The sequence below is a fragment of the Podarcis liolepis genome (assembly GCF_965112155.1).
Source record: "Podarcis liolepis genome assembly, chromosome: 9".
Classification (NCBI taxonomy): domain Eukaryota; kingdom Metazoa; phylum Chordata; class Lepidosauria; order Squamata; family Lacertidae; genus Podarcis; species Podarcis liolepis.
In genome coordinates this window covers 77101393-77128837 of record NC_139564.1, presented here as the reverse complement: position 1 = coordinate 77128837, position 27445 = coordinate 77101393, and the positions used below count along the sequence as shown (strand labels likewise).

The window sequence follows — 27445 nt, the reverse complement described above, 5'->3', positions numbered from 1 at the left end:
AGGCCGGCGGCCATCTTAGAGGCCCTCCGGCGTCACGTGACGCGGGCGGCGCCATCTTAAGCCTCGGCGAGCCTCGCCCTCCTCGCCGCCGCCATGGCGTCACAAAGGGGCGGAGCCACGTGGCGCAGGGAGCCCAGTCGCGAGAGGCGAGGAAGGAGAGGAGGCGGCGGCGGCGGCGGAGGCGAAGGCGAAGGCGCCGGCGGCCATGGGGCAGTGCGGGATCACGTCCTCCAAGACCGTCCTCGTCTTCCTCAACCTCATCTTCTGGGTGAGGAGGCGCCGCCGCGCGAGGGGGGAGGGCCGCTCCCCGCCCTGTTCCGACACGGATATAAACTGCACGTGTGGACGCTGCGCACGCGGGGCCTGAATGGCGAGGGATCCCCGAGGGACGCGGCTCTTTCTCGTCCGGTCGCGGGAGACGGAGGCGGCTCGTCCGGTTGGGAAGGCGGGCCCTGCAAGGGCCGCCCGGGACAGCCCCTTCCCTCCGGGGCGGGGAGGGATGCGCTGGGCCTCAGCGTCTCTTCCCACCCTTTTCGCTCCTTGGAAGAGTGGCTGGGTTAGGGAAACATCCAAGGCCGCCTCCGCAGGCGGGCCTGGTCAGCCGGGGGCCGGAGGAAGAGGCGTGTGTGGACCCCGCTGAGGTCCCGCCCCGTTTGCTTCCTCCTTCGCCAGAGCTGGGAAGATCCAACCCGGCGCTGTGCGGGAAGGGGGTCTGCCCCCAACCAGGACCATGTACGGGGGTGGCATTTAGGGGTGGCATTCAGGATTAGGTCGGGCACAAAGCGTGCGCAATTTTCAAGACTGGCCCCGTGTTCTGCTTACATAAATGGATTGTGCCAAATTTTTATTCCCCCTCATTTAAATTTATATCCAGCTGAGCTCAGACTTTTTTGGGGGGGAGGGGCTGTTGTCAATATTAAGGTGATGTGTGCAGTTTAGAAAAAAATACCTCTAGAAGATGGAGAGATGGGAAGGAAGACATGAGATCAGCATAACCTAACTTAAGGGAATACAATTGAAGAACATGATGGCATGTACAGTATAACCTTCACGCGCCAGTGGGCTGGAGTTCAAATTACTGTAATGTCAGATTCATTATGCCAGCTGTTTGAAAAAAAAGGCTCTGGAATGCGGTAATACTATATTAATAAGCAAAAATAACATTGCTATAAATAGTACTTCTACAGTTCAGTTGTTACCCACTTCTAGTCCTCTCAGTGTTATGTGGCATGTTTCTTTGGCAGCTCTCAGGAAGTTTTTCCTGATTTTCTTCTACTTGTTTTGGTATGGCAGTATGAACAGATGCCAATAAAAAAATACAACATTAGGCAGTTTCAAAGTTTTTAGTTTTGTTTACCAAATAAAAGTAAAATAATCATGCTACATTAGATCACACACTAGTCTAGGACATCAGAAAATTTTCCAGTTCAAAGGAAAAAAATATTGTGCTATTTGTACGAATACACACACACACTCCTGGCCTTACCTGGAGATGCCAGGGATTGAATCTGGGACGCTCTGCATGAAAATTGGGTGCCCTGCCACTGGACAATGATCCTTCTTCATCAAATGTCCCAGATAAGATTAGGGTACAGTAGTTTGCAGCAGCAGAAATATAGTTGCAGACGGAAACATTTGTGCTACAGCTGTTTTTAGATCATAGAGGTGATTTTGTATACAAGGGAAAAGTAGAATTAAAGAAATACAAGTAAAAAAGTCAAAATAAACCAAGCTATAATTTAAAGACTAGAAAAGTAAGCAAACCAGTGTTAGAAACTGGAACAGAAAAGCTATTTGCCTCCTGGAACCTGGGTTACAGGAGCAAAAATAGAATGGGTAGTTGCCATCCCCCCCCCCCAGATGTGGGAGCACTTTCAATGTTTTTGAAACACCTGAACACAATTCATATCAGTGACACATTGTTAATATCACATTTTTAAGAGCAATTCTTAATTGGACGCCGCAAACATAAATGGGGCTCAGCCTCAGCAATAGTGGTCCACCATAAGTATTTGTAAATACTCGGGTGGTGTGTATATATATGTATGTATGTGTCACACACTCACACACTTAGCCAATTGTGTTCACAATAAAGTCTCTTCAGCATGTAAAAAGGCTTTCTGGGGAGGGAATGCCCAGCCGCAGAAACCTTGCAACAGAAAATCTCCGCTTGGTTCCAAGGGGGCTTTCCTGAGTCGCCGAAGGTGCCTGGTTGGTTTCGAACACTGAGGCAAATGCAAGGCTTTTTAAAAACTGTGCCTTATAAAAGATTTCAATCAGACCATTGTGTGCTTAAAGTGCCGAGCAATGTGCTTCTCTAGAAGGCAGGATTTTGAAAGATGTATGGGATACAGTGGACACTATTATACGGTGATGAGAAGGGATGGCTCATCCATTGTTTCCAAGTTAGTCTTGCTCTGAAGGCAATATTGCTGCTGAGCTAGGCGCATTGTTCAGTTCTCTGGGAATTTCAGAAAATCTGTAAGCGAAGGATACAAATAACTTGGCCTGTATCAATTTAGAGCTAGTGGGAAATGTTGCATTTCAAACTACCTGTTGTTTTGTAAAAACATTTGAGTTAAAGCTGTTGTCGATAGGTACAGTATTTCCCCCTCTATAACACGCATATTTTTTCTCCTAAAAAGGAAGGGGAAATGTCTGTGCGTGTTATTGAGCGAATGTGTGGTCCCTGGAGCCGAAAAATCAGGCAAAAATCAAATCGCGCTTCACGGAGAAGGGAAACCTGAAAAGAAGTGGCTGCTTTCTTGCATTCTGCCTCAGGGTCTTACTGCCCACCCTCTCTGTTTCGTTGCTGTGTTTGCTGAAACGGAACAAAGAGCAGGGAAAGCCCCTCCCCTGCAGGCAAGCAGAGGGGAAAGCAGAGTTCCTCTCTGTGCTCCGGTGTTGCTGGGGGAGAGGGAGAGGGGGGGAGGGGGAGAGAGAGAGAGAGAGAGAGATGGCTGGCTTGGGCGGGGAGAAACTTTTGCCTTTCTTTCCTCCCTCCCGTTAAATCCCTCTCCTGCATTCTTAGCCAGCTGCTTCTCTGCACACCCCTCTCATGTCCCTTCTTTGTTTTTCCTTCGCTCCCCACTTAAAATGTGGTTACAAAGCATAGATCCATATGGATCCTCAGGATCTTTGCATTGGGTCACCCCAAATTCACCATCAGATCACATAGCATGTCCATGGCTACAGCCTGCACCAAAAAAATCACGCACCCACTGTTGCCTGGGGCTGCAATGGTGCAAAAACGTGGTTACAAAGCATGGATCCACAGGAATTCTCAGGATTTTTGCATTGGGTCACCCGAAATTCACCATCAGATCACATGTCTGTGGCCACAGCATGAAGCACAAAAATGATACATCCACTGTTTCATTCAGAATGTTTTTTCCTCCTCTAAAAACGATGTGCGTGTTATGGTCAGGTGCGTGTTATAGAGCGAAAAATACGGTAATTCTAAGACTCTGGGGAGGCGAAGGCATAGGTGGCCTCAGCTGCCTTGGAGTAGCAGCTCCGATATTGACAAAAAAGTCACTGTATATTTCAGGAGGGTTTCTGGTATTCAAGTCCATTTTTCTCTGCAACTAGGAGAAACTACTGTAGTCTGAAAAATGACAGTGGAAACATGCTAGGTTTTTTTCATCACAGGCTAGGGGAAATTAGGAAATTCATCTGCTATTTTAACTGGAGATGGTGCCTCTTTTATATACAAGAATTGGAGCTTGTCAAATTAATAGGCAATAGAGTTGGGTTAGTAAAGACAATAGAAAACACTTCCCACAATTCATATGGAATTTATTACCACAGCATGATGGGATGGCTTTAGAAGGCGATTTGGCAAATGAGTGGAGGAAGAGAGCACTTTCTGTACTGGAGGCAAATGGAACCCTCTTGTTTAGAGGCAGGTGTGCAGGATACAGTTTGCAAGAGGAGGGGTGGGCAAAAGTAAGAAAGGGCAATCGCCTTCATGCCCGGTTTGTGGTTGGCCTCTCTGACAAAGAGATACCCTGCTTTGTATGTTCTTATTAAATTTTCACAGGGGCACATTTAGTACAGAATAGGGACACACTTACTCCCCTAGCCCTTGGTCAACCAGTGCATCCTTAGATGTTTTATATCTATCTCACCATGGTTTAATATGTGTAGCTATTAAGATATTGCTATTTAACAAATTTGATTAAAAAATGTAAAAACACACCAGAGCATTACAGAACAGACAGTTGGAAGTTCTCTGCAGATTTTAAAAAATTGTTTTCTTGGCAGCTTTTCTACCATACAGCTCTCAAAGGTGTTCCGTTGTACAGAACAATTGCAGCACATTCCTTAATAGCTGTTGCGTGTATACTAGTTTAGCTTGGCTCCTGTCTGGGTTCAGTGTAGTGCTGCATAGGTGCACCAAATAAGATTGATTAGTACCTGAGCCTATGAATTATTACTAAGATTGAAACTTGAGAACTACAGCTAATGTTCTCTCCTCCTCTTCAAAACTGAACAAGTGTAATGTGAACACCACTTGAGAGCAGTGAGCTCCTAAGGCAGAACAAGTGGCTCACAGTGGCTTAGATGCGCATCAGTTTCTGTTGACCTGGAGCATGCTGTTTCTCTTGGGATCTTGCTGGGCACCTTTTCTTTCATGGCAGCCTTGAACTGGGTGTAACTTCATCTGGGAAGAAGCTTGCTGTGGGCTGCATTGTTCTTACGCAGATCAAGGAAGCTGGTAGTGCTGAAGAGCCAGCTCAGGTTACAAAGTGAACGGAAGAGAATGAGGCCATTGTTGTCCTGCTTACCTTTCTTTCCCATTCTTCCCTCCCCCCCCCCCCCAATTTCCTCTTGCCACTCATTGGGAGTTTTTTTCAATACTAAGCCAGAGGTTTTCAACCTTTTTGAGTTCCTGGCTCCCCCCCCCCCTTTTAAAAAATACTTTATTAAGGGTTTTCTTGTTTTACAGTGTAAGTGTAATGCCTCGTATTTTTTCCCCATGTAACATTTTTACAAATCCGTTTCATTTGTTGAGACATTAGGGGGAGAAGAAGAAAAAAGAAGAAAAAAAGAAAGGGGGTGGAGGGGAGGGGAGATGGATGGGGGTGGGGTCGGGTAGCGGTGTTTCTATTATGCTTAATGTATGTAGAGTTTGGTGTCAGCGTTGCTTGTGCTGTTCACTTGTGTTCCTTTGGTGGTGAGAGAGGTTGGGGTTGGCCTAGGGTGTGATTGTTTGCTTGTGATTGGCTGTGGTGATCTTTGTTTTCGTGTGTGAGTGAGGTGGGTGGGTGTTTTGGATCAGGTTAGCCATATTGATTTGTATGCTGTTGGTGGATTATTGTCATTGTCCTGTTGGGCTGTGTTTGTGATAAAGGGGAGCCATACCGGGGTGAAGGCGTCTTCTTCTGTTTGTCCCCGTGTCAGTTTCAGTTTATTAGTTAATTTTTCTAGTAGGGCTGTTTCCCATACTATTTGGTACCATTGGTCCATGCTTACTCCTGACAGGTCTCTCCAGTGTCTGGTTACTGGCTCCCTTGACCAGCTACATTTTTTTTGCAGCTCCTCTGTGGAGAAAGCAGTTCTTTAAAGGGCAAAATGCATTTGCAAATGATAACTGTTCCATCTGATTCTGGTAATCTTGGGTCAGAGATGTATGACTTTGAATACCAGTTCTTGGGACATAATAGCAGAAGAGGGCTTTTGCCTTTATATCCTTCCTAGGACATCTGGTTGACTTACTAGTGGAAATGGCACGCTGGACAGTGTTCCAGCAGGGCATTTCTGTTTTGTGATGCTTTTTACAAAACAACAACTGCTATAGTTTTGAACTGGATTTCAGTCAAGAGATGAGAATGGGGCTTGTCTCTTAGTATTGACAACCTTTATATGGTGAGAAATGTATTCAATGTACATGCGTGGACGTAATTTGAAGCCCAGGCTGCATCAGTGGTTGCAGTGCCTACAACAGGCATTCCCAAACTGCTTTCCACGAACCATCAGTGGTCAGCAGCTCTATTGACCAGATGCCCCTTAAATCTACGTTACAGATGCAACATTGAAATGTCTAGTCACCTTTTCCTCCTTTAAGATTACAAAGCAAAAAATGCTTTTTGTATATTGTTGACGTTAATATATTTTACAATTCAGTCACACATTTTACCAATTACAGTAATTTTTTTAAAAAAATACACGTGAACTAATACAGTGGTACCTCGGGTTGCATAGCTTCAGGTTACAGACTCCGCTAACCCAGAAATAGTACCTCGGGTTAAGAACTTTGCTTCAGGATGAGAACAGAAATTGTGCTCTGGCAGCGCAGCGGCAGCAGGAGGCCCCATTAGCTAAAGTGGTGCTTCAGGTTAAGAACAGTTTCAGGTTAAGAACAGACCTCCAGAAGGAATTAAGCACTTAACCCGAGGTACCACTATACACAGTTCACATCAGTGACACATTTGTAATATCACATTTGTAATAGTAATTTAATAGCAATTGTTAATTGGACACCACAAAAATAAATGGGGTTCAGCCTCAGCAATAGTGGCCATCCATAAGTATTTGTAAATACTGGGGTGTATGAGTGTAGACAAACACACACACAAACACACAATTTCAATCTCTCTCCTCCCCCTCTCTGTGCCAAATACGTTGTTTCATTTTCAGCAAGTACTGCAACCACAGTACTATTATATCAAAATTAATAGTCTATTATATCAAAATTCTTGGAAGAACAGGCCTAACAGCACAATCCTAACCATTTATACACAGAAATAGATCCTACTGCAACCAAAAGGGCTTACTTTCAGGCATATGGAATTGGGATTGCAACCTAATTATTTTTGAATAGCGCCTCTCCAGCAACATGCTTATGAACACTCCTTTCACAAGATACCGTTTTTTGCAGGACTGCCTGTACAGCTGAGTCTTCAAAATCTTGATACATTAAAGGTTGGGCATACTTGAGATGCCACAATTACCATGGCAAAATAACTATGTAAATGTTAATGCATTTTGCAGACCTTCCTTTTGATATCCACAATTTGAGAATTAATATCTTAAAACATTGAAAGATTAATGTTAGCACCATCCTCCCCCTCCCCCTTTGTGGAGGCTATGTCCACTCAAGAGTGTTTCCTTGTGTAAATGCCGCTAAGGGACCCCATTATTAGAGATTCATCCCAATAAAACAACAAGATGTCAGACTTGTGCTACAGTGGCATAAATGAAGCAAACATTCGTAGTCTGCAGCCACCTTCATTACCTACTTGATTTGTAAGTTTAAAATTAAAAAGCATGACAATATCCTTGTGTTCTCTCTAACACAACTGTGTTTCAGTGATGCTGTGCATGCATTTTTTCTGAAGAGCAGAAATGCTGTGCTGGGATAGACCCTGTGTGCTCTGCGAGTTTTGCAGCTGCCTTACAAATGGTTCCGTGATCTCCTGGTGAGCCCTTTCTTTTCCTTCTGCGCAGTCAGTCTAGAAGCAGGCCTCTCTTTCAGATACTTAAGGGAATCTCCATGGACACAAGTACTTGTACTGGTAACTGAATCCCTGCATGTTTAATGAAGGTGCAGCTAAACACTCGCTTGGGATTTCCTCATGCAAACACACTTAACATTGTTACCCTTGAAGAACCATTAATAACTATGATCAGGTTTGATGGATGGATGAGTGTTTCTGGGCGATGAGTGCAGAGATCAAGTTCTCTCCTGGTAGTTCAGGGACATTGAGGTTTCTGTGAATGGGAGAAAGTAGATACCTTTGCTCAAGCCATAGCCTATCAAAAGGAATGGTGGTACAGTGGTACCTCGGGTTACAAACACTTCGGGTTACAGACTCCGCTAACCCAGAAGTAGTACCTCAGGTTAAGAACTTTGCCCCGGGATGAGAACAGAAATCGTGCGGCAGCGGGAGGCGCCATTAGCTAAAGTGGTACCTCAGGTTAAGAACGGGTTTCAGGTTAAGAGCGGACCTCCGGAACGAATTAAGTTTGGAACCAGAGATACCATTGTATTTCAGAGATATGAGTCTTCCCTGTTGGATTGGAAATAATATATTGTGGTATTTTAATTGACTTCAGATTGCCGTTTGACTTCTTAGGAGATAACATGAAAGACTCCCCAAATGTGTGTGACGACTTTGTTTCTAACATCTGCTCTACTTGGAACAGGTATTGCTTTTTTCTTTAAATAAAAGCCCTTTAATTCTGCATGTTTGGATGCCTCATTCGGAAGTTTCCCTGGTTTCTGGCCAGTGTGATTACGTGTTTCTTTCAGCTGGTGTGGGACAGAGCAGAACAACGTGGTGTGACACTGATTTTGCCATACTGATTTAAAAAAATAAATGCGTTCGAAATGATTTCTACAAACATTGCACAGTTGCATTAACTTGAGTCAAACGCATACTTGACTGGCATTATGACTGTGGCATTTGTTAAACAACTTCGATAGCCATGTATGGACCCAATCTAAAATAGCTATGGTGGGGCTTTGGCAGGTAGCTCAATGTATGGTTGGAACACCAGTCAATTAGCTGCCTGTTTTGTGGTTGGGAGTTATATAGCCCATGAATCCAATAAATACTCTTCCCATAAGGAGCAACCTTTCCTTTCAATTGTATTATGGGTTGGTTCCCATCTTTAGAATTTCCTCCTCAGAAAGGCTTGTCTGGCACCCTTCCTTTTGACATGTTAGCACTGGGTTAAAATGACTTTCTTTACCTTGGTTTTTTATCAACAACAAGGTGCTTTGCTGCTGCTGTTTTGTGGTCCTGGTTTTATTGATACTTGTTTATTTGGTAGTTTTGCTGGAGGTTTTTGGTTCAGTTCAGTTGTAAACTAACTTGTGAACCCGTTGGATTAAAAAAGCTAGATATGCATGTCTGAATTAAATAGATAAATGCCTTGGGCGTGTGGCTGCTGTTGCTGCTGTTCTTGCTTGGGGGCATGAGCAGCTGCCAAGGAAACTTAAAAGTTATTTGAAGTTTGTATTAGGAAATAGAGCCCAGCCAAACAGTATTATAAGAGATTGTGTCAACTATTCTAAAACAGATTTGAATGGATTTTACAGTATTTATTTTTTAAAAAGATTGGTGTACGATATTTGATAAGCCTAGTCGCTTTTTGCTTATTTCTGCTCCTGATGTTGGGACAGGAGTAGCTACTTTTGCTAAACTTTCATTGAAGTTCAGTATGATTTTGGAATGGTTGTTTGCTTCCATTTTTCAAAAGGCCACACCTGAAATAACCCAAGGGAATCAAAACAGCAGCAAAAAAGTGGGAAAACACCACATTGCACTTTTAAATTTTTATTGTGCTGGCAATATTCACAATTCATTTTCAGCTCTGTGATCTTGTTTTATTTTTATTTTTTAAAAAAGAGTGCCTAGACATTGTGTTGTTGCGACTGTAACCTAGGCTTCTTCTTAAAACACTTGCTAGACTTCGGAGAACCACAGGCAGTTATAGGCTCTTTATGCATTGCTTAATAACCTGTGGCATATGCTGCCATAGAATGTGCCACAGAATAGGCTGGTTTATGTATGGGGGTTTTAAGAGCACATTAAAGAAGCATGGATACATCAGTAACTATTAACTATGATGGCCAAATGGAACCTCTGAATATTAGACAGGAGGGGAGAGCTGGTTCCTTCATTTTCTGAGTGTCCCAGAAGTGCTGGTTGCTATGAAAAAGGAGGGGAGAGCCGATGCACCCTTTGGGTCAGATTCATCGGACTCTCTTTGTTCTTAAGATTGCCTTTTGCCACTCTGCTCTTGGTGTTCCAGGCTGAGGTGGATTATCTTGATCCATTCCAGTTGGGCTTCAAACTAGTCTTTGGGTGATATTCCATGTGTTTGTCCTGGAGTAGACTTGACAAAATCAGTGGAACTGTTCTGAGGGTGACCAATATTGGATATCACCTTATATTTTGACTCTATACCAGAGGGCGACATGATTGCCCTTTCTCCAAGGATCCCAGGATAGCTCCATGGTTCTCGCTCTCTCTTTCCTAGTCTCCACTCCCATGCCTTCTTTTGTCACAATCCTGTGAGTAAACTGCGGTTATGAGTGACCCCAATCGCCCATGAGCTTCATGTCTGCCTGGAAATGTCAACTGGGATCTTCCTAGTCGTAGCTCAACACTAACAGCTGCACCACACATAGGAAGCTGCCTTACGTTGAGTCAGACTGTTGGTGGGACAGGCAGTGTCTTGCCCTGTGTGTGCCGTGCAGTGTTCAGTGGGTTTTCCGAAGTCTTCAAAATGCTTGATCTTCTCTTGTGCAAACTCAACCCTCTGATTGGCATCATGGGGCCTGGCAGTGTTAGAAACTCGGATATGTTGTTGTTGTTTAGTCGTTTAGTCGTGTCCGACTCTTCGTGACCCCATAGACCAGAGCACGCCAGGCACTTCTGTCTTCCACTGCCTCCCGCAGTTTGGTCAAACTCATGCTGGTAGCTTCGAGAACACTATCCAACCATCTCGTCCTCTGTTGTCCCCTTCTCCTTGTGCCCTCCGTCTTTCCCAACATCAGGGTCTTTTCCAGGGAGTCTTCTCTTCTCATGAGGTGGCCAAAGTATTAGAGTCTCAGATTCAGGATCTGTCCTTCCAGTGAGCACTCAGGGCTGATTTCCTTAAGAATGGGTGTGTTTGATCTTCTTGCAGTCCATGGGACTCTCAAGAGTCTCCTCCAGCACCAGAATTCAAAAGCATCAATTCTTCGGCGATCAGCCTTCTTTATGGTCCAGCTCTCACTTCCATACATCACTACTGGGAAAACCATGGCTTTAACTATACGGACCTTTGTTGGCAAGGTGATGTCTCTGCTTTTTAAGATGCTGTCTAGGTTTGTCATCGCTTTTCTCCCAAGAAGCAGGCGTCTTTTAATTAATGGATAATGAATTGTAATCTGGTACATGGTCCAATATGGCCTACGTAGATGCTGCTGTGCCATAATCTTCTCTACCTATTTTAAGATTTGGATTGTTGCCAAGATCGCAAATGTGTTTGCGCTGGTATATTTTAGGCTGCCAGTCATTTTCCAGGCTCAGTTTGAGATGCAGGCTGCTGCCTGCAAACCCCTACATGGTCTTGGCCCAACGTACCTTGGCGTGCCGTTCCCTGTGCAGAGTCTCCTGCCCATTAGCATCTATGGGTGGCTCTCCAGACAGTTGGTGGTAGCAGATAAATTAATTCAGCTCCCTTCCAAGAGCCTGCTATTTAATAATAATAATAATAACAACAACATATACCCGGCCAGAGCCGGGCTCAGGGCCGCTAACACCAGTAAAATTACAATAAAAACATAATGGGGGGGACAACAACAAAACAATTTAAAATACAGGTTTATATGCAATTTAAAATGCAGCCTCATTTTAAAAGTAGCCCATGGATCAAAACCGTAAGGGGAGGGAAAACATAAGGGTCAGACTGAGTCCAAACCAAAGGCCAGACGGAACAGCTCTGTCTTGCAGGCCCTGCCGAAAGATGCCAAGTCCCGCAGGGCCCTAGTCTCTTGGGACAGAGCGTCCCACCAAGTCAGGGCGAGTACTGAAAAGGCCCTGGCCCCAGTTGAGACCAATCTAACCACCTTGCGACTTGGGACCTCCAAAGTGTTGTCATTTGTGGACCTTAAGGTCCTCCGCAGTGAATACCAGGAGAGGCGGTCCAGTAGGTACATGGGTCCTAGGCCGCTTAGGCCTTTATAGGTCAAAACCAGCACCTTAAACCTGACCCTGTACTCCACCAGGAGCCAGTGCAGCTAGTAAAGCACTGGATGAATGTGGTCCTGCGGCAAGGACCCCGTAAGGAGCCTCGCTGCGGCATTCTGCACCCGCTGGAGTTTCTGGGTCAGCTTCAAGGGCAGCCCCATGTAGAGCGAGTTACAATAATCAAGCCTGGAGGTGACAGTCACATGGATCACTGTGGCCAGATCAGGGCGAGAAAGGTAAGGGACCAACTGTTTAATGCAGCGGAGATGGAAAAATGCCACCTTTTCTGTGGCTGCAACCTGCACCTCCATGGAAAGGGAGGTGTCAAAGGTTACACCCAAGCTCTTGACAGAAGGTGCTGGCATTAATTGAGCCCCTGCAAGAGATGGGAGTTGGCCCCCCAACCCCATGTTGTCCTGACCCAGCCAGAAGTCTTCTGTCTTCGAAGGATTTAACTTCAACCAGCTCCCACACAGCCATCCAGCCACAGCTTTCCAAGCATCTGGTCAGTGTGTCCGGGGCCGAGTCAGGGCAGCCATCCATTAACAGATAAAGCTGGGTGTCATCATATTGATGACAACCCAGCCCAAAGCTCCGGACATTCTGGGCAAGGGGGCACATAAAGATGTTGAAAAGCATCAGAGAAAGGGTTGCGCCCTGTGGGACTCCACACACCAAGGAGTACCTTGGCGACAACTCCCTCCCTAGGTCCACCCTAGGTCCCCAAACTAAGATAAAGGAGCGCAGCCATTGTCTGACTGTGCCCTGAATCCCCACATCGGCAAAGCTATGGTCTAAAAGCTTGTGATCGACCATGCTGAAGGCTGCTGACAAATCTAAAAGAATCAGCAGTCCCAACCTGCCTCGATCTAGCTGTCTACGAAGATCATCTGTTAGGGCAACCAGCACCGTCTCAGTCCCGTAACCATGGCGAAAGCCGGACTGAAATGGGTCCAGAGCCGATGTTTCATCCAGAAACCTACCAAGCTGTTCAGCAACCAGTCTCTCAATTACCTTACCCGGGTACGGAAGATTTGAAACTGGGTGGTAATTGGATAGATCTAAAGGATCTAGAGATGTTTTCTTTAAGAACGGACGCACCACTGCTTCCTTCAACTCCCCTGGGAAAGTCCCCGTGCCAAGGGACTGACCAGGGGAGCCTGCACCTCATCTGGACACGCTCTAATGAGCCAGGACGGGCACAGGTCAAGGGGCAAGTGGTGGGCCTTCCAGTTCGGCAGAATCTGTCTACATCGGCAGGGCGTATCCAATCAAAGTGGTCCAATACTGGACCTGAGGACAGTTGAGGAGCCTCCAGTTCTATTATTGTATCCAAATTGGCAGGGAGGTCATGGCGGAGCAGCAAGACTTTCTCTGCAAAAAAGCTTGCAAATGCCTCACAGCTATGGCTCAAATTTGTATTTAAATTTGGCTGTTCCTCTAGGGTTGTTAAAGACCTAATTATTCTAAATAGTTGAGCGGGGCGAGAGCTAGCGGATGCAATGGAAGCTGAGAAGTAAAATGTCTTTGCAGCTTTCACTGACATCTAAAATATGTTCTTGAGGCTCCGTCGCGAGCACACCGCCAAACTCGCTCTAGCCATCTGAGGTCCTGCTTCATTTTCTGGAGCTCCTCGGTAAACCAGGGGGCCCAGTTTGAGCGGGGTCGCAGAGAGCGCTTAGGTGTGATCGCATTGATGGCTGCCGAGAGCCGGTTATTCCAGTTCTCGACAAGCTCATTTAGTGAGCCTTCAGGTGGAGCAGGGTCCCGCAAAGCCTGATGAAATCCATCAGGATCCATCAGCCTTCACGGGCGAGCCCAAATAGGCTTGCCACCCAAGCAGGGTGGGGGCAGGAAGTCAATCCTGGCTTTTAGAGTGTAGTGATCAGACCATGGCACTTCCACAAGTGAGGACATGATCACATCTATACCTGCACCAAAAATCAAATCCAGTGTGTGGCCTGCTTGGTGTGTGGCACCTGAAACAAACTGGGAGAGCCCTAGTGTCGCCATGGAAGACACCAGGTCCAGAGCCCGTGAGGAGGGGGTGGCATCAACATGGACGTTGAAGTCCCCCAAAACCAATAGGTTAGGGAACTCCAAGGCCCAGCCTGCCACCACATCCAACAGGCCTGACAGGGTGACTGCTGGTGTGCTAGGTGGTCTGTACACCAGCCAGACAGCCAAGCTCTCCTTGGTGCCCCACACTAGGCCAACACAAAGTTCTTTCATCTGGGGGAGTAAAGGGGGGGGGCTGTTAGTTTAGGCAAGCTTATACTAAGATCCTTATACCAAGCCAGCTGTTATTTGCTCCACATGGCTTCACTTTTCCAGGGTCTCAGGCAGAGGTCCTTCCCATCACCCATGACCTGAGATTTCTAAGTGGGAAATGGAGGTGATTGAACCTGGAAATCTTTGCATGCAAAGCCTGTGCTGTCCAAGTGAGAAATGTTCCTTTCTGTTTGTGAATTTGGTTCTCAGTCTCCTGTTTTTAAGCGGTCTGTGGATGTGTGATTACGACGGTAAAAATGTTTTGTGTGAAATAGTACAAATCTGCCTGTGGCAAATCAGAAGCATACTGTCTGAGATAGAATCACCAAATCGTAGAGTTGGAAGCAGTGTTCAAAACTCCCTTGTTCTAGTCGTGTTTTGTGACATGGAATTTCATTGGCGCGAGCCGTTTCTGAGCTCTGGGTGCAGCACTGCGCCTATGATTTCAAATTAAAACTGCAGAGTGGAAGGAAAGGGGGACCTTTTTCTGCCTCCCCACTTCCAGCTACTCTCTGAAGACTAGAGAAGAGACCCTCTTAAGAATATATGGGGGGGGGGCAGGGGAAGGACATGTGAAAAATGAACATAATATTTTAGCTGCAGTTCATTCGTTTTCAGCTTTGTATTCTTGTTATTTAAAAAATGTACCTAGACATTCTGTTGTGCCCATAACCTCGGGTTAAGGTGCCGTTTAGCTCCTAGCTTTCATATCTCTGTTTCTGTCACTTATTGGAAGGGACCACAAGGGTCATCTAGTCAATGCTTTTTGAAATTAAGTACCATTCGGTACAGCTGAGGTGTAATAGTAGCACATACTGAGCAGCGTTAATTCAGATTCACATTATGCAAGGATAGTATCTTGCAATAAGATTATAGTGCTTGTGCCACATAAAAACATTAGCATAATAAGATTTCAGGCTTGTGGTTTCATTTGGTTCTTTATCACTCAACACAATGGTCTCCCTATCTGTTTTAATAAATTAGACTGAGATTTAAATGAACCTTTTGCCTGCCTAGTTTACATTTTGGGGAGACTTGGGCAGCTGGATGTTAAGCTTCCTTCTGATGGCAGGATGCAAGTGTTGGGAGGTTCCTATAGCCCTTGTACTTCTTTTCTGGAGCAACACTGCAGTAATCTGTAGTAGCAATGCAGAGAACTAGACACTTGGAAGCAAACAGCATCAGCAACAGCTGAGTTTTCAGGGGCCTGGAGGAGCCGGCATTAGGGAACTACAGGGTAGCTTGCAGGAGAGCCAAGATGGTGGAGGGAACTAAGTTCATGGGACAGATGTAAAGACAGATGTGTGTCCCTTGCAAATGGGCACCAGTGGGGAACATCCATTCTCCATATTTGGGGCCAGCCTGTCTCCATCTTGCACTTTTGCTTAGAACTTTAGCCCTAGATTACGGTTGCCACCACAGAATGTCTAGGCACCCTTTTTGCAGTGGAATTATTATTATTATTATTATTATTATTATTATTATTATTCCACTTTATATTTTAAAGAACATATCTCAAAGCGGTTTGAAACACATTAAAATATAAAATAAAACAATCCAGAATAAAATAAATTCAAACTGCAAGGGAAATATTTCAGATCCTCCTGTTTTCTGTAGCCTGGCATCCAGAGATCGCCATATGGTTGCAATTGGCCCTGTGCCAGTCACGAAACACGCCTGGCGCCAGGGTGATTTCTAACACTGCCCACAGTGGATCTTTGCATTGGTAGTTAATGGTGATATGGTGGTTTATAATCCAGGACAGGCCCGTCTCCACAATTCCCGCTTTCAGGCAGTGTTTGAAATTAACCAGGCTGCCTGGGAACCGTTCTAATGAGACTCAGCCAAGATTTCTGGTCGCTTGATTTGCGCCTGACTTCTCCAACCAGTCTGTGAGAAGCAGAGAAACTTCATTCTTTTCTGGCTGCAGTGCCACCTGAACCCCACCCTGCTTCCTTCAGAAGGACTGCTTGGGCGTCGTGAAGGGGGCCGGTGTGAAACTTCAAGCTGAGGAGCCCCCCCCCCCAGCCGCGTGGCTGGCCGGATGGGGTGGCTGCCTGGTGGAAGCAGAGAGGAGCTGCGGTATTATTATTATTATTATTATTATTTATTATCTTAGCCCAGGCAAGAGGAGATGGTAGGGAAGAGCAGCTCGCAGCTCCGGCCATGAGGGGGCTTCCACGTGGGCTGTCCCTTTGGCTCCGTATCCCCTCACTCACATCCACTGAAACGGACGCCAGTCCTGCTCCCTCTTGTGAAACTCCTTCCTTGAACCTGCCAGAGGAATGGGCTTGTCTGCTGCAGCAGCAGATTCTGTAGGGACACCCTGAAAGGAGGGCGGAGGAGAGGGAGAGGAGGAGGAGGAGGAGTAATCGGGCCCCTGAGCAGCAACTGTGTGTCTGCTTGCTTGGTGTGTGTGTGTTTTTGTGTGTAAGGAAGAGAAAAAGAGCAGCCTCTGTGTGTGTGTGTGTGTGTGTGTGTGTGTGTGTGTGTGTGTGTGCGCGCGCACACACACACACACACACACACACACACACACAATCTATCTCTCTCTATAGTAGCACTGCCTGCCTGCCTGCCTGTTTGGTTTTGCATTTCTCTCTCATCTTAAGGGAGGCTCCAAAACAGGCGGGCGTCTGCCTCATACTCCCACCCTTTCTTTCCCTGAGGCAGAGGGAATGAATCACAGACCCAAAAGTCTAAAGTCCCAATCAATTGAAAATGAAAAGGCAGCCAATAAAAGCACTCCAAAAATCTCCACAAAACCAGGCACAGATGCTAATGGACCAGGGAGCCCAAGACAAAAAAGAAGGGAGGGGGAGAGGAGTACAGTGGTACCTCAGGTTAAGTACTTAATTCATTCTGGAGGTCTGTTCTTAACCTGAAACTGTTCTTAACCTGAAGCACCACTTTAGCTAATGGGGCTTCCTGCTGCCACTGCGCCGCCGCTGCACGATTTCTGTTCTCATCCTGAAGCGTATGTAACCCGAGGTACACTGTATAATTTTATGGAATTCAAACTGTAATACAATAAATACAATTTATAAGAAACAAAAGAAGCAATTTGGGTACCATTTGGAAAAAGAAAAGGGTTGTTTCCAATCCTGATCTGGAGGCTGCCTTCTACTTGCAAGTAAATCCCTACAGTTCAGTGGGGTTTCCTCCCAAGTAAAGTGTGCATAAATGGGGACCTCAATGGCTAAAGCTGTGTGTGTAAGAGAGAGAGAGAGAGAGATTATTAAAGCTAGGGTAAAAGGGCACATATTAGATATCTAAATATTTATCTACACACACACATATGTTGGAATTTGTAAATATTAATTATTCAAATGACTTACGGTTTTGGCCATTTTTACAGGGTCTGAGCCCCATTTATGTTTGTGGTGTCCAATTAAGAATTGTTTTTAAACGTGATATTAAAAGTGTGTCACTGATGTGAATTGTGAATTAGTTCATGCATTTCAAAAAAACAAATATAAAGTGTTGCTGAACTGTGAAGAAAAGGCAATTAGCCACTTATGTTTTTTGTGGCCGTAGCCTAGGTTCCAGGAGCCGTGTGGCAAATAGCTGTTCTCTCCCAGTTTCTAACATTCCTTTCAGGTAGACAATCCTAGTTGTCCTCAAGAACATAGATTTGGAGACATCCGGCAAAGTTGCTTACACTGAAGCCAGACGTTGCAGGTGACAGCTCTAGTGCTGTAAATTGAAAGCAGCAGATATAATGGAGTTTTTCTAGCACATGTCCTGAAGAATGTTAACTGCTTGATGAATATCCCATGTAGGATCAGACTTGGGACCTATGGTGTGATCCTGTGCAATTGATTTGTGGAACTTAACCCACTCTACCTGAGGCTATGTGAGAGCACCTCTTTATGTGCATGGAGGTTAGAAAAACATTCACCAGCATTAATGCTGCTGGTGTTGGTGTGGGATGTCATCCACTGGGAGCAGTCAAATACAACATTCCTTGTTTTGCTAGAGTGGACATGCAAGGGAATGTTTGGCCCAGCCAGTTGAAACTTCCTGTTCCTCCTGGCCTGGAGCATCCTTCTTTTCATGCATCTAGTAGGTGGGTGTGACCTTTCCAGACCCAAGAAAAGGCCAAGTCATGCAGCCACCTCTCTCTTTTCCATCTTCCTTTCGTCCTGTGAACTGCCGGACTGCTAACTGCAGTCACTAGGTCAACCCTTATGGGATAAACCTGTTAGTATAAGTTTGTAACTTTAAGCCTAAAGCCTGCCTTCAGGGATCACACTGTGCTTTGCCTGATCGTGAGTAAACTTTCTTTTTGTTAATTATGAATAAGACACTGGTGTCTTTATTCTTTTAGGAGGGATTCAAGGGGTTTTACCAGGAAAATATTAGAACACATTTCAATCTGGACAGGCCAGATCGAATTGCGTATTGTCAAGAAACTCAAACAAGTTTGCAACAAGTTTGCTGCTGTGTAAAGGAACTTGCTAGCGCAAGTTAGCAAGGATGTTAATAAACAATATATCCTCTCCTGCCACCCTGAACGTTCCAACAGTTGGAAGTGGAAATAATTTTGCGCTATTAGCACAATCAGCAGCTTGAGTTGGCAATGACCTTCAGTGCAGTCGCAGTGAATAATATATAACGTAGCTTTTCTGGTTTCTGGGATTGAGGAATATCAGTTCCTCAAGTTGAGAGGGGAAGGAGTTGGTGCATTTCCCATCTGCTAGAAAGTAGGTCGTTAATTGTCAGGGATGTAATGCTTAGCACCTCAATCCTTAGTAGAAGCTTTGTGTGTGAGGCAATTAATAGCATCTCATGCTGAAGTTTCCTGCGGTTCATGCTTAACCAGTAGCTTGTACTAAGTGGTTATGATTGCAACCATAGATTTGCATAATGCTGCATTTAGTTTGGTATTACTGAGCTACAGCATAACCTGTAAAGAAATCACCCCATGAAATATTTGTATATTTGTTGTGTGTTTGCACAAATACACACAACCCAAGTGTGAGGCTAAAAGGAATTATGATCTTACCTCCCTTTGCTTTCCAGGCAGCAGCTGGCATCTTGTGCTACGTGGGAGCCTATGTCTTCATCACATACGATGACTACGATCACTTCTTTGAAGATGTTTATACACTCATCCCTGCAGTGGTTATCATAGCAGTGGGGACACTTCTCTTTATCATTGGTTTGATTGGCTGTTGTGCCACGATCCGGGAAAGCCGCTGTGGACTCGCTACAGTAAGTCTGATGTTTGGAAAGGGTTTTCTGTTTGACACACTGGCAAGCGTTTCCTCAGAACTGCCAGTGTGTTTTGGAGCCTAATGGTTGCTGTAAATGCTACCTGTCTTTATCATAAAATAATTGCTTCTTGAAATGCACCATTTGGAATGCTGAGTCAGCTTCCTAAGCTTAGTGTACCTTGTCTAAAGAAGCTGTGTGCTGAACTTGACCATTTTGATGTTTTTGAAATGGTGTTTGCTTCCTCAAATTACCGGTAGAGTTGAGACTCTTTAACACAATGGGTATTGAGTGCATTCACCATTACCGAAGGACTTTATTAGATTATCTGGGTGTAAGCTATAAATAGCATAGTTATATCTTCACAAAACTGTAAGTTGCCAACATAACATGTTTTTTCTTGCAGTTTGTGATCATCCTTCTGTTGGTTTTTATCACTGAAGTTGTGGTGGTTGTTCTGGGCTATATCTACAGAGCAAAGGTAGTTGTCTCTTCTTAAGTGCTAAGTATTGTGGTTATCTGTGCTTAGGATTCTGTAGCATTGTATTCCTGATAAGTAAAATTGCTGGAGGCTATTGGAATGGAATTATAGATGTAAAAATAAAGTGGGCACATGCTAAGAGAAGTATTTTAAAATTTCAAAGAGATAAAAAGCTAGAGAAAAATAAGGTAGTAAGCAAAGAATTTGGATGACTGTAACTAACAGAATCCTTCAACCTTGGCGTTATCAGTACCACGCTCTAACCTGCTGAGCTATCCAGGAAGTTACTACTGTATGCCCAGCTGCTATTCTTATGGCATTCTATTCTGCCTTTGTAGAAATTTCTAAAAACAAAAACCCCAGGGTTAACACTGAACTAGACCCACAGAAATTTCACTAATTTCAAAGAGCTGGATTAATTTTTAACAAATGTACAGTATTAAAATGTGTTTTTTAACATCGTACATCGTTTGTTTCTTGTTGCGGGGCCTCTTACTGGTCTCTGCAGTTTTTTATGGTGAGATGCTTACTGTTTAATATGTTTGTGTACTGTTGTTTTGTGAGCTTTCAGTTGCGTTTTTGTTTACTGGTATTCTTTGTTATTCTACACCACTTAGGTATTTTTTCAATATTAAGTGTTTATAAATGTTTTTAAGTAAATCATAAAATCATGGAATTGTTCAGTTGAAAGGGACCACCTCAGTTAATTAGTAGATTTCAGTTTTATAAATTTCTCAAAGCTTTTCCCTTGATTGAGGGAGGGTAGAAGCGAAGGAGACCAGAAAATGCACGAGGGTTGCAGACATACCAGCTTCCGCACTAGAAGGCTGCTGTTTGCCTTCATCCATTAGTCTTCAACCCATCTTTGCCCCATTTGGGGGCCCACTTAGATCAGGCTTTGACCAAGTAGTGAGAACCAGCCAGCCAATCAGCTTGAAGTCTTTGCCCTCCAGCTGTTTTGAATTCCGTTCAGCCCCCTGCCAGCATGGCTCAATGGAGCAGGATGGTCAGAGTTGTAGTTCAAAGCATCTGATCAGACCCAGGTTGGGCAAGGCTGGTAGAGGCCACCATTTCCAAATGATGAGTCAGAGCAATACAAGCAAATACAGTTGCTTCCAGCTTGGGTGTTGCATTCAAGGTACAGCAGTCTTGCTCTTCCTATGGCAATAGCCGTCTTGTGTGTGAGAAAAGCCCAAAGTCACCACCTGCCTTGCTTCAGAAGGTGAGGGCCCCTAAGCGATGCATCAGGGAACTAGAACTGTACACACTGATCAAGAGACTCATAGAGGGAATGGGGGCTCAGCAGGCCTCTAAATGGGAAACTTTAGAAAAGAACTTGCACTTGTTTGTTTTAATAGGTGGAGGCTGAAGTCGACCACAGTATTAAGAAGGTGTATGACATGTATAATGGAACTAACCCGGATGCTGCGAGCCGTGCCATTGATTATGTGCAGAGGCAGGTGAGAGCCAATGTAAACACTGTCAAGGCAAGCACTGCCCTGCTTCCTGAAAAGGGAAGAAGTCCACATTTACAGCTCCTGGCTTGTTGCTTTCTATAAGATAGTGTTCCTCTTTTCCCTTGCCAACAATGCTAGGGAGGATGCTGTCAGAAGGGGTCTTCTGTTTTAGTTCTTGCAGGCATTTTGCTTTCTGTGCAGAAGGAAATTTTGAGTGTGGAGCAGCATTTCATCACAAGCTCCTGCCTGTAGCCTGATCTGGGGAAGCCCAGGCGTACCGCCTCAGTGAGAACTGGCCCAAGTCTCTGGCCTGGAAGCAGCTGGAGGCACTCTGTGCATGATGTTGCTCACGTAGAAAGGTGCAGGTGTATTGTTCACACATGCTTTATGTGCTGAAGTATGTTAGTTGGAAGGTACCCAATCGCTGCTCATCTTTTGAGATAGGATTCTTTCTTTATGAAGTAAGCAGAGGAATCCTGGGGCATGCTGTCTCGCCCCACAGATCTTTATGCTTTGCTAAATATGTATCCCTTTTTAGTGAGCACAATTTGATTCACTGAGGGAATTTTTCACCCTTTCTCTCCTTCTTTGCAGCTGCGCTGCTGTGGGATCCACAACTACAGTGACTGGGAGACCACAAACTGGTTCAAAGAAACGAAAAACAACAGTGTCCCTCTCAGCTGCTGTAAAGCCACCAGCAGCAATTGCACAGGAAGTTTGACTCACCCCACAGACCTTTATGCCGAGGTGAATAGCTCTTTTGCTTAAGCTGCAAAATTTGCAAGGAAAAGGAGCCACTCTGTGAGGTAGGCTAGGCTGGGGGTGCGCGGGCGGACTTGATGCAAGGCCACCCAGCCAGCAAGGCAAAGGTGGCTCTGAACCTAAATGGTACCCTGGTCTAAGTCTCGTATTTTGTCTGCCATAGCCTGCTGACTATTACATATTGGCTAGCAAATACCTTAATTGGGACCTATGGTTCCATTAGAACCTATGAACCCCCCCCCCCCATATGCATCTTTTTATTTTCTCTTGGAAAATTCAGGTGTGTGATAACACTTCTGTAAGGGTTTTGCACTGTGTTTTCACCCAAGTGATTTGTATGCGAGTCCTCATACACTAAAACAAAATGCTATAAAACCCAGGTTATCACAGTGTAGAAAAGGATGACACCAGCAGCGCCATCCTTAAAAGGGTTCCGTGGAGAAGCGCAAGTGCCAAGACTTGCTGTTGCAGGCAGTGCATCTCAGCCCTCTTCTAAGGCAGCAACTGTAAGCAAGGGCTTGAGGACAGCTGTTTGTTTCTTGCCTTTCTGGTTAATGCTTAGAACAGCCAAGGGTTCCCTTTTGCCTGGCAAGAGTACAGAGGACACTGGAGGGCAGAGAGAGCAGTACACACAATCTGCAGTTTTCTAAGCTTCATAAATCTAACAGACGGCAAAGAGTTTGGATTGAGGAGAGGGGTGTCCCAGAACGTAGCATAAGCATTTTAGAAGAGAAACACTACCGCTAACAGCACCACTGGCTTGTTCTTTTTCCTTAAGGGATGTGAGGCTTTGGTTGTAAAGAAACTACAAGAGATCATGATGTATGTTATTTGGGCAGCTCTGGCATTTGCTGCCATTCAGGTAAGACTTAAAATATATAACTTTTGATGTTTGTGTTCTCCATCTCCTACAGAGATTTTTACAAAGCTTTCCCGTTTTCTCTGTATTGTTCTGACCAGGTTTACCAGGCAAAAAAACCCCTCAAATATCATTCTGTCTCCATACATGATGGTTCTTAAATGGCCTCATCTCAATATGGGCATTTCTGGAATTCCCAACACACTGTTTCTTCAAAGACTGGTTAAACAGTGTGTTGAACTAAGCACACAAACATCTGCACAGAACAACTAGTCCTGAAGTATTGACAAAAGTGATATTGCACATGGGACTATGCAATGTGCCCTTCCTAAAACTGGCTGGTTAAACATCCAGTTCCGGAACAGATTGAAGTATGCCGGCAAGCAAAGAGGCTTTGCCTGTTGGCACAGTCCCATCCCTGCTGGGGGCGGGGAGTACGATGCCAGAAGGATTATTCTCTCACCTATGTCCTTGTCCATCACAAGCTGTTCCAAGAAGCTAGGCAGGGAAAGGGTGTTTGCAGTTGATTCTCCTCCCACCAGGCCTTCCCATGTGGCCTGGTTTTCATTAAACCACATCCATCTGACACCAGGTGTGGGAACAGGGAGAATCGGGACCACACCAAGTGGTCTTCATTTTTCCTTTGCAAGAGATATTCTTTCAAAGATTTTTCTTGGCAGCCTCTGCTTCAGTTCAAGCTGGGCTGCAAAGGAAGAGTTACCTGACATCAGGTAATTGACAAGTGAGCAGCTCCGCCCACATATTCAGATGACCCAGAGGGAGAATTTTGAATCTGGCTTATCAAGCAGACAAGCAGATAAGCACTTTCCTTGAGTCCAATTTACCTGGTGGTGGTTCATGCTGAAAAGGCATCAACACAAATCAGAAGTTTGAACCTTTACCCTCTTTGCGACAATTTTAGATGTACCATTTTAGCATGTTATGTTTGAGAGGAAACTGATCTCCAGTGAAATTTTATAAAAGCTGTAGTCAGGGTGCCAAACACTACTAAATACTTGAGTGTGTTTGAACATCAAGATCTGCACAGATACACAGATGCTGTACTTTCTTAAAGTGTGCACCAATAATGTAACAACAGAGAGGTGCATCAGAGTCTATGGGAACTGCAAACCCTGGGTGACTGCTGAAGTAAGGTCACTCCTGAAAGCTCGGGATACTGCCTTCAAGGCAGGGAACATAGATATATACAGAGGGGCAAGAACAAAGCTCAGGAAAGGCATTAAGGCGGCAAAACAACAATATAAGCTTAGGGTGGAGAATTGCCCTAGCTGATAACACCAGGAAACAAGTGTGGCAGGGACTGCAGCATCTAACCAACTACAAAGGCAATACGAGGAACACTGTTAAGGCTGATGATTTGTTGGCAGAGGAGCTGAACATCTTTGCCCGCTATGAGGTAAAAAGATCAGGTATCCTAGCTCCTGCCTGCCAGCCTACAAACTCTCAGCCACTTATTCCATATGACCATCAAGTGAAAGCTGCAATGGGGGCGGTGAATCCCAGTAAAGCTGATGGTCCAGATGGGGTGCTGGGGATAGTGGTAAAAAACTGTGCCGATCCACTAGCAGGGGTCCTGACAAGGATTTTTAACATCTCTCTGCAAACGGCTTGTGTTCTATCATGTTTGAAAGCAGCCACCATTGTCCCAGTCCCAAAGAAAACAGCAACTAACTGCCTAAATGACTACAGACCTATTGCATTGACACCTGTAGTGATGAAATGCTTTGAGAGATTGGTCCTTCAAGACCTTAGGACATGTTTCCCACTGGATTTTGATAAACATCAGTTCACCAATAGGAGAAACAGGTCAACAGATGATGCCATAGCTACAGCCTTTCACCTTGCGGCAAGTCATCTGGAGAGACCGGGGAATTATGTTACAATGTTGTTTATTGATTATAGCTCGGCTTTTAATACCATCCATTCTTAACAAAAGGCTGATGGAACTAGACCTTTCTTCTACCATCTGTGACTGGATTAAAGACTTTCTGAGGGATCGGACACAAAACAGTGAGGATTGGGCCTGTTACATCTACCTCCCTGAAGCTCAGCACTGGCACCCCACAGGGATGTGTGCTGAGTCCCTACCTGTAATCGTTGTATACATATGACTGTATTTCATCTGATCCATCCACTGCAATTATTAAGTTTGCAGATGATACTACCATAATTGGTCTAATTACAGGTGGAGATGAATCAGTGTACAGGAGGGAGGTTCAAAAAGTATCTACATGGTACCTAGAGAATAACTTGCACCTAAATATTATCAAGACAAAGGAGATGGTGTTGGACTTTCGGAGGAAGAGAGGGGAACTAGCCGCGTTGTATATTGGAGGGTTGTGTGGAGAGAGTCTCTTCCTTTAAATTCCTGGGAGTTTACCTTAGTGAAGACCTCACTTGGAAAAACAATATAACTCAGGTGGTTAGGAAGGCCCAACAGAGACTCCATTTCCTCAGGTTCTTGCGAAAGAACAATGTTAAACAACAATTGATGACCTCCTCCTACTGGTCCACAATGGAAAGTGTCCTCTCATATTGTATCACAGTGTGGTACATTGGTACCACGGACAGAAAGTCTTTATAGAGGGTGGTGAACACAGCACATGATAGCATGGACTGTCCCCTGAGCCCGCTAGACGATATTGCAAGGGGTCGTTGCCTTAGGAGAGCAAGAAAAATTCTCAGGGATGATTCACACCCCAGCCAGCACCTCTTTAATCTTCTGCCCTCGGGCAGGAGATATAGAAGGATAATCAGTTGTAAAGGTAAAGGGACCCCTGACCGTTAAGTCCAGTCGCAGATGACTCTGGGGTTGCGGTGCTCCTCTCCCTTTACTGGCCGGGGGAGCCAGCGTACAGCTTCCGGGTCATGTGGCCAGCAGGACTAAGCCGCTTCTGGCGAACCAGAGCAGCGCACGGAAACACCATTTACCTTCCTGCCGGAGCAGTACCTATTTATCTACTTGCACTTTGACGTGCTTTCGAACTGCTAGCTTGGCAGGAATAATCAGTCGTACCAACAGGCTAAAAAAGTTTCTATTCATGGGCTGTTAGGCTGCTGAATGGAAAATAATATGCTGCAACTGACTTTTGGGGTTGGTGTGTTGTACGACAAGCACACAGAGAGCAAGGAGATTGAGTGTATGGGGGGGGAGGCTCGGTTAATTTCATTGTACACAGGTTGTACATTGACAATAAAGGTATTATTATTATTATACTTGAACTTTCCCTACAGAAAACACATGGCAACCAATGACAGCGGTTTTCCCCATGAGGCCTCACTGAATATCATTTCTCCTGTTGTGAGTCAGGGCACTTGTGTGATTGATAAACATGCCTAGTGTGCCTGTGCCGAGTTCTGCATATGTCACAGCCACAGATTTGAACTGTTCCTGCTGAGTACCAGAACCAGATATGCGTGCAGGTGGCACCCCCCCCCTCCTCTTCAACTCATGGCAGCCCCCATGGTGGGTTGATTCCTAAAACCTCTGGTGCTAAAGGGAGTTGCAAATAGCAAGCACTTCTGATTCTGAATGAAACACAGAACAAATGAGGGATTTCACAATGGAAAGTAGCTTGAAGGGAGAGGTCTGGCAATACCCTCCTGAAACAGAATGGCTTGAATTGCATCTGTGTGGTGTCTAGGCAGCTTTCAGAAAGCCAGTACCTGGTACAAATAATGCTCCTGTGTTCTCAGTTTCCTTCTCCTCTTCTCTGCAGCTGCTGGGTATGCTGTGTGCCTGCATTGTGCTCTGCAGGAGGAGTCGGGACCCTGCTTACGAGTTGCTCATCACAGGAGGAACCTACGCATAGAAGAAGCTGCAAACCTAAGCTTGAACTCCATTTTCTCCACTTCGGAAGGAGGCTTGCCTGAGTCGACTGCAGCAGTTCCTTTGCTGGCTTTGACTGGGTGAAAGTCCATGTATCATAAACTGGGACGACAGGCACATTCACTGGTGATGGGCAAAGGCTTGGCTTTTGGTACCTCCATATTACTGTGACCCCCCTACTACCTTAGCCAGCTTTCCACATATCTAGACATCATAGTAACCAAGTAAACACTATTTTGAGGCCATTAACTAGGGGAAGAGAGCAGCTTGGCACAAAAGCCAAAGGTAAACTTGGTAAGTTACTGCTAGAAGTTGTACTGATTTGATTCTTGTATGTGGAGTCCTTCCGATCTTCACTGAGCAATTGGCCAAAGTCTATACGAGGGAAGTCTGGTACCTTAATTTTGCAACACCTTCTTTCCCACCCCACCCCCCCTTTTTGCTGCTTGCCTGTCACCAGTGTTTGTTGAGCATTACGTCAAGTCCAGAACACGACAACATGACTACTAACCAAAATTTTAGAATCACACGAGTGCATCTCTTGACCTTAAATTCAAATGAACAAATCTTCCAAACTTTTAGTGTGTTAAAGTACAGGCTGGCTTTTCAGGAGTATAATGTATGCACTACTGTTCTATAATGAATATTTCATTTTTTTCTATGAAAAGGCTGTTGATGTGTTGAGTGAATTGTTATCGTAGAGTAGCAAAATAGTATGTGAAAGTGAAATGTAAATAGGAAACCTGATTAAATAAATTGTCTGTACATCCCTCTCCAAACTAAATCATGCTTAACCATTTTTTTTATCAATGCCTCACTCTTAAGATATTTATGCTTTTTGTTTATGTAAAAGATGGG

At 45.0% G+C, this 27445-nt stretch overlaps 1 protein-coding gene and 1 long non-coding RNA gene across 3 annotated transcripts; one reads left to right on the top strand and one right to left on the bottom strand.

The window, feature by feature from the left end:
• Positions 1–88: 88 nt before the first annotated feature.
• TSPAN3 (tetraspanin 3) lies at positions 89–27371 on the top strand. Of its 2 annotated transcripts, none has more exons than XM_083460805.1 (7): positions 89–268; positions 18987–19178; positions 19585–19659; positions 21018–21119; positions 21711–21863; positions 22657–22740; positions 26478–27371. In XM_083460805.1, the coding sequence occupies exons 1-7, from the start codon at positions 206–208 to the stop codon at positions 26568–26570; spliced, it is 762 nt and encodes a 253-aa protein (XP_083316931.1). In that variant the 5' UTR covers positions 89–205; the 3' UTR covers positions 26571–27371. The 2 variants fall into 2 exon arrangements, with proteins under 2 accessions (XP_083316931.1, XP_083316932.1); XM_083460806.1 differs by having other exon boundaries at positions 93–268; positions 25993–27371.
• LOC310686752 lies at positions 3474–8069 on the bottom strand. Its single transcript, XR_014516091.1, has 3 exons — positions 6415–8069; positions 5522–6207; positions 3474–4910 (listed from the first exon to the last, which is right to left on the bottom strand). It is a non-coding gene; the product is annotated as an uncharacterized lncRNA (long non-coding RNA).
• Positions 27372–27445: the final 74 nt, after the last annotated feature.